The 11,758-nt window shown below is 40.2% G+C and overlaps 2 protein-coding genes across 3 annotated transcripts in view; both read left to right on the top strand.

Annotated features, from left to right (window-relative positions):
• Window positions 1-7,992, top strand: part of LOC116701677 (zinc finger protein 431) — a 14,070-nt gene extending 6,078 nt beyond the window's left edge. Inside the window, exons 6-7 of the mRNA XM_032535534.1 lie at window positions 5,745-5,748; window positions 7,982-7,992. The gene's annotated coding sequence lies outside the window, so the exon portion shown is untranslated. The remainder of the gene's footprint in view (window positions 1-5,744; window positions 5,749-7,981) is intronic.
• Window positions 1-11,758, top strand: part of kmt2ba (lysine (K)-specific methyltransferase 2Ba) — a 32,880-nt gene that overhangs the window by 736 nt on the left and 20,386 nt on the right. For both annotated transcript variants that reach the window (XM_032535429.1, XM_032535430.1), the window contains exons 2-8: window positions 3,034-4,501; window positions 4,976-5,142; window positions 6,196-6,288; window positions 6,694-6,850; window positions 10,307-10,583; window positions 10,745-10,806; window positions 10,944-11,186. In XM_032535429.1, the coding sequence (XP_032391320.1) occupies window positions 3,034-4,501; window positions 4,976-5,142; window positions 6,196-6,288; window positions 6,694-6,850; window positions 10,307-10,583; window positions 10,745-10,806; window positions 10,944-11,186 (2,467 nt within the window). The remainder of the gene's footprint in view (window positions 1-3,033; window positions 4,502-4,975; window positions 5,143-6,195; window positions 6,289-6,693; window positions 6,851-10,306; window positions 10,584-10,744; window positions 10,807-10,943; window positions 11,187-11,758) is intronic.

Below are 11,758 nucleotides of genomic sequence, written 5' to 3'. Positions count from 1 at the left end.
CACACACACACACACACGGATATCGGCGTCCGTCCAGCTGAGGTTGAATGCATCTAAGAACATTGGCGGAAACTTTGGCGGTATTATACTAATCGTGGATGCGTTTTGTTGTGGAAACGAGTAAATGTCTTTGTTTAACGATATTAATCCCCTGACACAGTTCGTTGCGTTGAAGTTCCCGCACTGTGCTGACATACACCGGCTAATAATCTTTTCGTAGGTGAAACGTCGCTGGTGCTGACTTTGGGATCACACTCCACGCTGCAGCTGTCAGCTGATCGCTCGGTGTTTTGAACGGGGGAGTAACGTTAACTAGACTTTATAATCAAAAAGCTAAATTTGGACCACACACAGATACATCTTGCCACGTGCCTTTTTATAAAACCTAATTTTACATAGTGTATGTTTACATTCATCACTCCCATCATGCATCTCCCTTTTACTGTTATTGGTGTGAACGTTAAGCAAACGGGCAATCAACCAATCCCAACTTTTTTTACATGGATTTAGGTCTGTCTTTTTTAAAGACAGAGTTGGGTTCTCACTTAATGGTCTGCATGCTGCAACAAAAGCACAATCATGTTGCTAGCATAGGATTTGACACAAATCATGACTTATTGCAAAGTTCTATTCCACCTGCTGATTAACATGTATGAGAGGGCTCTAGGGACTGAGGATGACATTTTCACAGAATTGGAGTGATGTAGCAAAGGTGAATATGCCATAACATTTTAATTTTAATTTCAGTGGCATTTTGTGACATTGAGAAAAGCCTAGAAATGCTGGCAGACATTTAAAACAGTGTTGTGTTTTGGCCCATAGTATTATATATTTTTCAACATATATTGTGTGGGGTATGCTAGACCAAAGGTTATAGATGCTCTGTGCACAACTTTGCTTTGGAGTCCTTAATAATGAGACATAAATATTAAACGACAAATAAGAGAGGACTTGAATCTACCACACTGTGTTAAGGTTGTTAAAAATACCAATACTTTAATACATACTTTGATACCACGTGTTTAAAACAATACAGCCTCCCTTACTTAAACATTTAATAGCATCGAAAGTACCGAAATGAAACAAATAAACTGATTTTCACCCAAGGCTGCAAAGATAAAACAAGGAAGAAAATCAACTGGTCCTCGATCTGTCACTGTTCTTCAAAAAGCAGGCTAGAGTTAGCCATGGCAAGTCCAAAATCAGAGAAAAATAAATCAATACTAAATGCAATTATGATGACATAAAGAATGTGTTGGCCTACAAGGTAGGGAAAACATTTAAGAAAATGTGTGCTATTTTGTGTGCCTAGAATTTTGTTACTCTTTTGCCGTGGTATCGCCAGTGGTATTGAATCGTGTTTTTATTTTACTAGTGTTTCATGGTTTTAAAATTCAAGTATTGTGACAAGCTTTCACTGTGTTCATATTTTCAGTGTGTCTTCATAAAAGCCAGTGTGTTAGATATCATTAACTTCTAAGGTTGTTGTCTGCTTTTAGCTCCATCCAGACTGGGTGGCGATAAAAATGATAAAATGCCAAATTGGATCTAATCATATTATTTAATCTCCTGAGCAGGGGATTTAGTGTCTGACATCAGTCGGACTTCACTGATGCAATCCCTTCAGAGTGGACTGTAAGAGAGTCACATGGTTCATGCTAAAGCTTGTGGGTGCTGTTCAACTGGAGTACCACACTTTACATAGTGCCACACACTCATGTGCTCTGCAGTGGTTTGACATAGATATACATTATATACTGTATATATTTTTGCGAATGAAGATGGATGCAAGTAATTGGAAGTCAAGTTGAAATCTGCTGTTTTGTGCAATCTTTGCACCTGACGTACACAGGTACGTGAATGAGAGGATGATGGAGGCTGACTGTTCTAAAGGGTCCGTCTAAACATTTGTAGCAATGGTGTTTGAATGTATATTTCTACAACTCACCAATGTTATAATATCACTTTTAAGGGTGAACTAGGCTAAAATACTGTTTTGTATTCAACTATAGCTTGAGTGCTACACTCCTGATTTACTACAAAGAAAATATTTTCATTTATTACACTAACAATCAGACACCTGCAGAGATGGTGCACAGGCGAAAAAAAATAATCTGCTGAGTTATTTCTTAAAGTCGACTCACAGATTGAAACCAAAATCTGCTTCATTCAGTGCCTCAGCATTGCACTGATGCAACTCTGGAGTAAGTGCGGATGCTGAGCCATATTATCAGCAGGGTTGGCTGATACCTGATTATCACATGGAATGAAATTAAGTCATGTAATTAGTAAAATCCTTTAACTTTTGGAAAAGTTATTTGATTTGGTTGTGAAATGTAAATAATTGTTGCAATAATCTTCTGTAGTTAATATTCCACGCTGTTGGAAATTAAGGGGGTTAAAGGGGAAAAAATGCCCCAAGAAATTTCAGCATGCCCCTAAAAATGCGTGTGTGTGACAATAACATAGTAAAAGAGCAATAACAAAATAGATACATCAGTTTAACATAAAAACACAACAATAGTGGCTAGGAGCCTTCAAATAATAAATCAAATGAAAGTATTACAAAAAACAATTACAAAATCACAAACCAAAAATATCAACTTTAACCACTGTACTCTCCTGGTGGACATCCACCTCTAGCAGATACTGAGCTATTTTAATCATCAAACATGTCTGACAATGACTTATAAAACAGTGGAGGGTACAGGTGTATACACACACACACGAGCATCTGCTGACCCCATGTATTATCATTGTTTGAATCACAGTAGTGTAGTAATAGTTTCATTAGCTCTATATTATGGGAATACTGGATGTTTTAAGAAATTCTATATGCTTGTAATTGTTTTTTGTTCAATATCAATTCTATTTCATAGAAAGTTCTTTCATAATTCAGCTTTATGCTGCATTATGGCGATAGTGTGTGGGTTTGGTCTGTAGCAGATGGTGTACAGCATACCTGTCTTCATTTCAACATGTCCAAATGTATTATAGCCTGGTAAAGGTTGTATGTTCTTTGTTTTTCTCCAGGAGGATGTTTTCACTGGATTTGGGACCACAACAGTTCGTCCACAAAAATCTCCTCAGTCGTCATTACTCAGCCAAGCAAAGCCTCCCCAAGCTTCAGAACTTTCTCTTGGAGAAAAAGCAAAGCCTATCATTGGAAAAATTATACCCAAGACCCCAAAACCGTCTCTTATTGGGAAAATTGTACCAAGGATGCCTAAAGAAGGCCTGGGTGTCAAAGAGAGCCCATCAAAAGACAAAGAAATACCCAATGTGGTAATTACACTACAAGGCAAGCAGGTAGCGCTCACTGCAGAAGCCAAACATGCAGGCGAACAGGCTTCAGCTAGACAAAGCAGTACTAGATCAGCTGACTTTATCAGGAAAGCAAGAAAATCAGTAGTAACAGATGGGAGGCAAAATCAAACAGCCAATACCTCAGCTGGTGGCTCAGAGAAAGCTTCCGAGGTGAAAGAACGAGGCGAGGTGACAGAGGACTCGGACACAGACCGATCCCAGCCACAGAGATCTGTGAGATGCACAAAGGGGTTTCGAAGTGGGCACACCAGACGCACATCGCAAGCAGTCACATCTTTTCACAAACGGCAGAGGAGGAGAATGGCCAAGGGAATGGGTGCCTCCCCAGAGGCTGGAGCTGAAGCCGGTGCCCAAAGTGGAGAGGAGGCAGCAATGCCCCTCGAGTGTGAAGACACAAATTCCCCCGATAAAAGAATACAGAAAAAACAACGCAAACGGTCTTTGTTTGGGCACAAGCGAAAGGCACCAAAAAATGTTCCAGAAATGAAACGTCCAAAAATTCCTCGTAATCGCACTAGGCATGTTTATTACGCATATGTCTCAGAGCCTGTTCCGGCCACACCGATGGCGGACATGAGCGAGCAGCAGCCGCTAAGTCACAATATCACTCCATCCGAGGGTAAGCCGAGCTCGTTTACAGTCCAGCAGAGCTCACACAACTCCTCCACTCCTGTAATGAGCGCACGGTCCTCCCGCGTTATTAAAACTCCAAAGAGGTTCCTGGACGAGGAAATGGTTCCTTTTCCAAAGGGTTCTCTGTCAACATGGCTGAAAAGTCAACAGAGAGAGGACGAAAAACCAAGTCCATCGTGTCACGAGTCAAGCTTTGATGGCAACTTGCTTCAGTCAGACAGTGAATGTATATCTGTGGCCGACAGCCCATCTGCAGTGACAAAGTTGTCATCAAAGACCAGGTCAGGCACGAGCCACCTAGAGATCTACAAGAACCTCAAGAAACTGACCTTGAAACTGGCGGAGAAAAAGAAAAGCCACACCGACACGGATTATACGCATCGGGGCGACGGTTTGACGTCTCATGTCAGGAAGAGGCGTAGGTCAAAGCTTATGATGGAAGAGATGGACTCTCCCGGCGTTGTGAGGAAACTAGCCGTGGTGGTGAATGCTGATGTGGAAGCGCCCTCACATTTGCCGTTAGGAGATACGGGAAACAACAGTAAGTATTGTTTCTTGTTTTTGTGTAATAAGTCATGAAGATCTTGCTACTTAGACTTTACTGTCTTTTTTTTTTTTTTTTTTTTTTTTTTTTTTTTTTTTTTTTTTTTTTTTTTTTTTTTTTTTTTTTTACACAAAGGCCTGCTCTCTCATGGAACAGTGAGATGTTTTTGATATTGAATTAGCGTTAAAATGAGTAAAAATGTCTGCAGAGGCTTTAGTCTTTTGGTTAATTCTTTATTATTAACGCAATCTTAAGATTTTTTAGCCTTTTTAAACACATCAATATAGAAAAAGACCTGGAAAGATTGAGAAGGACTGCAACAATTTTGAAGTATCTTGGAAATTATAAAGAGATAATTTAACAAATTGAAATGATTGTGTTGCTGTTAGATTAATGGGTGTGTTTTCAATAGTTGGTAGGTGTTTGTACATCATGTAACCAGAGTTGCTTTATTCACGCTGTTTGGTACAGATGAAGCAGAAGGCATGACTGGGGACTGTCATGAGGCGTTGGAAGTCAGCGGGCCCAGTCATCGAATTGGTCTCAGTGGAGCTAATAAGAAAATGCTCCACCTGCTGAAGAAAGCCAAAGTGCAGCTCTTCAAGATTGATCAGCAAAAGCAGCTCAAGTTGTCACAGGTAAGAATCAAACCTCCAGAAAACAAATGAAAGTTGAAATTGTACACGTAACATTTTTCTTAGGGCTGCACAATTAATTGAATTTTAATCACGATTTTGGCTTCCCACGATCAAATTTGCATGATTGAGCGAAATTTTAATTGCGTCATTCCGTTCAGAATGCTCCGTTTTTGTTGTTTTTTTTTTTTTTTACATGCGTTTTACATTTCTTATGTAAAGCCGTGCCTGTGTTTGGATCTCTCCTCTTACTCTCTGCGCAGCCCCGCCCCCATTCAGTCACACACAGCTCCCCTGCAACATGGAGAGAGACAGTGGCGACAGCACCGGTCCACACTTCTGACATTTGTCCACAGTTTTAATTATTATTAACACAGCTGTATATTGTTAAGCATTAGAGGCAAACCTGTATTTGTACCAGTGTTTCCGCTGGTAACTCTCTGCTACAGACATTTCACTTTCAATTTCCTGCGGGAGTCATCCCAAAGGATCAATAAAGAGAAGTCTAAGTCTTCACGTGTGTAACAGTGAAATACAGTCACACTACATCGGTTAACGTTAGCTGCTGTGTAACTTGTTATTAGTGTTACTAGCGTGACATGCAGCAATGTTTCTGTTACCTCTAACGTCGGTTTTGGAGCATCAGAGAACAACGCAGGCATTTAAGTGGCACCGTAATGTGGCGCTGAAATCCCCGTTGTTATTTTGTCCGGTAGATAACGGGCATACAACAAACATACAACTTCAACATAGACAAGAGGAATGTAGCTTAATACGGATGTGAAAGTGGTTATAAATAGCTTATGTGACAATAAAATTAATTTTGGTTGAAATCAACAAATAATCGGGATAATTAATCGAGATCTTAATATTGGTCAAAATATTCATGATTATCATTTTGGCCATAATTATGCAGCCCTAATTTGTCTTGTCTTATTTTAGTCTGAACTTTACAGGTCACATTGTAAGTAACTTTGCTATTTTAGAGAGGTATAGTAACATATTGATAGCATCTCTTACATACAACTTGTTTTTCTTCCTCGTCTGGACCGATAGTTGGGCTCCAGAGAATCACGAGTGCCAGTGAGTGGGAGAAGGAGGAGAAGGAGAAGGAGAGTTGGTGTATCGCTCAAGGATATAAGTCCTCAGGTAACACTTTTAAATTAAAAATCTGCATTGCTATGTTGTCTCATCTGGTTTTTGAATGAAGCAGCATCAGTCCACTGCATTTGTTGTAATCACACGTGTTTAGGGTCTTACTGATCTTTGACCTTTTTTTCATTTGGTCTGTTTATTATGTGCTTGGGAAGATTCCCTCTAAAACTCAGGCTGCCACGTGTTTTTGGTGCTGGCGGTCATGAGAAAAAACAACATGCGGTGTAAGGGTGTTTAACCATAAGGAAAAATGCATGCTTTTATAGATAATGTAGTGGAAAACTATTATACATGTGCGACTAGGTGTCATAGGGAAGTTTTTTATGTTACAAGTGATGTTAGTGTAATATGTTTACAACCAAATACATTTCACGGTATTTATTCTGTGTTTGTGTGCAGGAACAGCCGCTGGGTGGTCCGAGGATCAAACATGTGTGTCGGGCAGCAGCGGTGGCTTTGGGGCAGCCCCGTGCCATGGTGCCAGATGATATCCCCAGACTTAGCGCCTTGCCACTTCACGAGAGAGAGGGCATCACCTTTTCTCCCGCAGCAGAAGGTACAGTGCATCTACATGTGTTGTTTTTATGCAAAATGCAGAAGTTAACTTCTCTGAGGCTTTACTTTGAGGGTGATGAGCACCTCACTGCATTTTGCATCGCACAGTGTATGTGCAACCATTTTTTAATTGAGGTTTAGTAAGCAACGCACTGACATTTTACGTCAGTCATGGTCATTTCACGTGCATTCACGGTAAATGATGACATGAAGGAAATAAATTGAAGCTACTAACAAATATGCCCAATGGGTTTATTCAGTGTTAAACTCTCTCCCTGTTTAGGATCTCGTTGAAATGTCCAGAAACTGACACAGAATACAGAATACTTAACCACAGTAGTACAGGGTAAAAGCAGGTCTTAAAAAGCATCAAATTCAGTTTAAACACAGAAAAGGCCTAAGAAAGTATTAAAAGGTCTTACATTTTTATTGACAAAATTCTCATAGTCTTTGTTGCCTGCTCTAGGCAGTAATGTTATTTATAAAATGGTTTTCTATCTGACTGCGGACTGTTTAACACTTAAGAGTCAGTCGGCACTATCATCCTTGTAGCTAGTAACTCATCAACTCATAAGCAAGTGTTTGTTCTTGCAAAAACTTTCTAATTGGTTTATTAATCCATCCTTTTTATGACACCTATTCATCCAGGATTCATTAATTAAATATATTAAATCATTAGAAATGATTGCAGGGTTTTCTCTGCCATTATAAGGTTAAGGTGCAGCACCCAAGTTGTTTTGGGCACCACCTACAGTGGGGAGAAGTATTTGACACGCTGCTGATTTTGCAGGTTTTCCTACTTACAAAGCATGTAGTGGTCTGTAATTTTTATCATAGGTACACTTCAACTGTGAAAGACAGAATCTAAAACAAAAATCTTGAAAATCACATTGTATGATTTTTAAATAATGAATTTGCATTTTATTGCACAACATAAGTATTTGAGGACCTGGTCAATGACCTGAAGAGAGCTGGGACCACAGTCTCAGAGAAAACCATTAGTAACACACTATGCTGTCATGGAGTAAAATCCTGCAGCGCACCCAAGGTCCCCCTGCTCAAGCCAGCGCATGTCCAGGCCTGTCTGAAGTTTGCCAATGACCATCTGGATGATTCAGCGGAGGAATGAGAGAAGGTCATCTGGTCTGATGAGACAGAACTAGAGCTTTTTGGTCTAAACTCCACTCGCCCTGTTTGGAGGAAGAAGAAGGATGAGTACAACCCCAATAACACCATCCTAACTGTGAAGCATGGAGGTGGAAACATCATTCTTTGGGGATGCTTTCCTTCAAAGGGGACAGGACAATTTCACCGTATTGAGGGGAGGATGGATGGATGTATCGCGGCCAACAACCTCTTTCTCTCAGTAAGAGCATTGAAGATGGGTTGTTGCTGGGTCTTCCAGCATGACAACGACTCAAAACATACAGCCAGGGCAACTAAGGAGTGGCTTTGTAAGAAGTATCTCAAAGTCCTGGAGTGGCCTAGCCAGTCTCTAGACCTGAACCCAATAAACAATCTTTGGAGGGAGCTGAAAGTCTGTATTGCCCAGCGACAGTCCCGAAACCTGGAGGATCTGGAGAAGGTCTGTATGGAGGAGTAGGCCAAAATCCCTGCTGCAGTGTGTGCAAACCTGGTCAAGAACTACAGAAAACGTAGGATCCCTTGCAAAAAAGTACCAAAGTTACCAAGTTTCTGTACCAAATATTAAGTTCTACTTTTCTGATGTATCAAGTACTTGTCATGCAATAAAATGCAAAGTAATTATTTAAAAATCATACAATGTGATATTCTGGATTTTTGTTCCATCTCTTACAGTTGAAGTGTACCTATGATAAAAATTACAGACCTCTACTTGATTTGAAAGTAGGAAAACCTGCAAAATCAGCAGTGTATCAAATACTTGTTCTCCCCACTGTAAGTTGAATGAATGTAAAATCATCAAAACAAGCTAAATGATTTTCCTCAGATCCTTTGATTGTAGTTGGTCCCCAGTGGACTTCTTTAACAAGTTTTGTCTTTAAGCTTTTCGAGTGTTATTTATGTATCAGCTTCTCTGCTTTTCCAATGTTTAAGACACAGATATGGTGATTAAAAACAGTCCAAAATGAGGTGTGAAATTCCATAAAAATGTCACATTTTCTTGAGGGATGACCCCTTAATCCCCTGCCAAATACAGGCACCTAAGTCTTCCACAAACCTGGGAAAAACGCTGTATTGTTACATATTGCCACAAGATCATTGGAAATTTGTTTTATGTAATATTACAAATTTAAAGATTTCATCTCTAAACTTAAATTTAAGTTGCTGAACCCTCTATGGACAAGTTCAGAAGCTTACGTCCCCACAGTATATTGTAAGATGTGCAGTGTCAATTGTTGCTACGGTGCAGTTGGAGGTATTACGACCCCAAAATAGTCAGGATTATCACATCATTTACAGACTGATTGTAAAAAATCGATCAACTTGATACTGTATATAGCCATGCTCTAAGGTAGGTTAACTGTTTTTCAATCTAATTTCTCCAAGATGCTTTATTAGCATTGTCCCAACTTAAATGCATTCTGCCAGTTTTCTTTGGCAAAGCTACTCTGCTAATGTACTATAATGAAAACATTCACCTGCTAAAATATTCTTTTAAACTGGCATAGTTAAGCTTCTGCAGTTATAAATACACAACCTAAAAAAGCACAGTTTTGCTTTTGGCAAACATAACATGCTGAGCGCAAAAATAAAAACTGCTTTGTTAGCTCAATGTAGTTGTAACTAAGATATTTGCCAGCAAAAATATCTTTTGTCACACACAGATTAGCCACCGCTGTTGGAAAGCTTTACCCAACACTGGTCGAGTGAGCATCACTCAGTATGAGGTGAGGAAGTGCCGTTTGACAAGTAGACTTACTGCCCTGAATTTTGTCTCTTAATGAACACATCTAGTGCTGTTGGGAAACACGGATCCTCACACAATTTTAATCCAGCTACTTTATTCTTTTAAAATTATAACAGTAATTTCTTTGTCTGAAGTTGCTTTATGCCGGCTGGCCTCCAAATACTACCACTGGGAGAGCCCAGAGGTTGTCAAAGCAATTGAGTTTTAAATCTATTTCTAGCAGTTTTCAAACGTTTAAAAAGGCCAGGTAGGGGGATTTCCACCAGCAATGGATTTGTCAGAGACTCCTGATGTGTTTGTTCAGTCATCTTACTCTATTCTAGAGTGATTCTTTCCATTTCCAAGACTTCAAGCAGCCACTAGCAACTTATAGCTGTAGAAACCAGACAAAAGACCAGTAAATGAGTATACAAGCACCTTCAATCACAGCAGTTAGACCTGTAATGTCTCCTGCAGACTGAATAGTAAGTTTTTGGCATCCAAAGATGTCGCCCCCACATGTGTTTAATACTGTATGAAATGCATATTGTGGCTCTTTTACCCATCCTCTCCGTCTCTTGCTTGCAGATGTGGCAGATGATGACGATGACATCTCTGATCAGGGCAGGGCTCAATGGGTTGTCTCTCAGGAACACATCCAGCGGAGGAGGAGGGGGAGGGGGAGAGGGAGAGGCCACAAGTTCATTAAGAGGAAGGTCCTGAGTCGATATATACCTGGAGGAGTCCGTGCCCGGCGCTGTGGGCGCTGCAGAGGCTGTTTGATAGAGGAGGACTGCGCAAAGTGTGTCAACTGCCTCGATAAGCCCAAGTTCGGGGGGCCCAACACCAAGCGGCAGTGTTGCATGTAAGTTAAACTAATCACAAATTCAAATTATTGAGGTTACGGTGAATTGACTAATTTTACTGCACAAGATTTCTGTGTTGTGTGGGAATTTCCCACACCACTGGTCACCTTTTGATCATTACACATTTAAAGGTACATTTGACTGTTTCTTCTGCCCCTAGATATAAGAAGTGTCAGCGGATTGAAAAAGCGAAAATTGAGCGCATCGTCAGACCGTTGAAAAGTATGTGTCTAATTAGATGATGCTCCTGCTCTCATCTTTAGCCCTGAGTGAATGTTTCTTTTTCAACCTAATTGCTAACAACATATCCAAATATTCATTTTGTTTACTAAATTAATCATGGGGCTCCTTTTTCTTAGTCCAGGCGAGGCAGTTTTCAGCCTCTGTGTCAAGCAGTGACGATGCAAACTGGGGGTTTGAAGGTGCAGGCGAGGGATCGTCCTCGATGGCGCCTGGAGTCAGGAAACAGTCCCTGCGTAATATCACACCACGCTCCTACAGCAGCTTGCTGAAGTCTGAATCTGAGGAAGAAGAGGGAGAAGAAGAACATAAGGCAAACAAAGTCCCAGTCAAGCAAACTGTAGCTGCTGCTAGCAACCAAGGTAACTAAAGCTTTGTTTTTGTGACTCAAACCTCTCACTGTGTTCTGTCTTGTCTCTATATTGCTTTTGCAGACAGAGGTTCGAAGATCAATGACGTTAATTTTAGAGCTTTGCTGCAGTGAGCATATCACAAATTATCATGACTTATACATTTAATACATGGAACAGATAACAGAGTTGTAAAGATCAGTTATGCAGTCCATAGCAGCTGAAGACATGAAAGGGGAGAGAGAGCGCCCAGCAGCACTATTTTCTCTGGATTCCAACTGTGGTTCCAGCATATTTTCATTTCTCGCATGAGACTTTTGATGCATGTCATCTTATGCGTTTTGACAACACCAACAGGGGTTGCTAGATAATGTGATGAAAGATTTTGGCATTATAGCATTATGATAAGTTTTGACAATTGTGTGACAAAGTGTTACATTATGCACATTGCGGTACAGTGGGGCTCGAGAGTTTGGGCACCCAAGGTAAACATTTGTATTAATGTGCATAAAGAAGCCAAAAAGTGATGGAAAAATCTCCATAAGGCATTAGATAGATTAGACATTCGTATAATATGTCACAAA

Source organism: Etheostoma spectabile, chromosome 14 (assembly GCF_008692095.1).
Source record: "Etheostoma spectabile isolate EspeVRDwgs_2016 chromosome 14, UIUC_Espe_1.0, whole genome shotgun sequence".
Taxonomy (NCBI): domain Eukaryota; kingdom Metazoa; phylum Chordata; class Actinopteri; order Perciformes; family Percidae; genus Etheostoma; species Etheostoma spectabile.
Note: the sequence above shows the minus strand (reverse complement) of the source record. Positions and strands in the feature narration are given on the sequence as shown.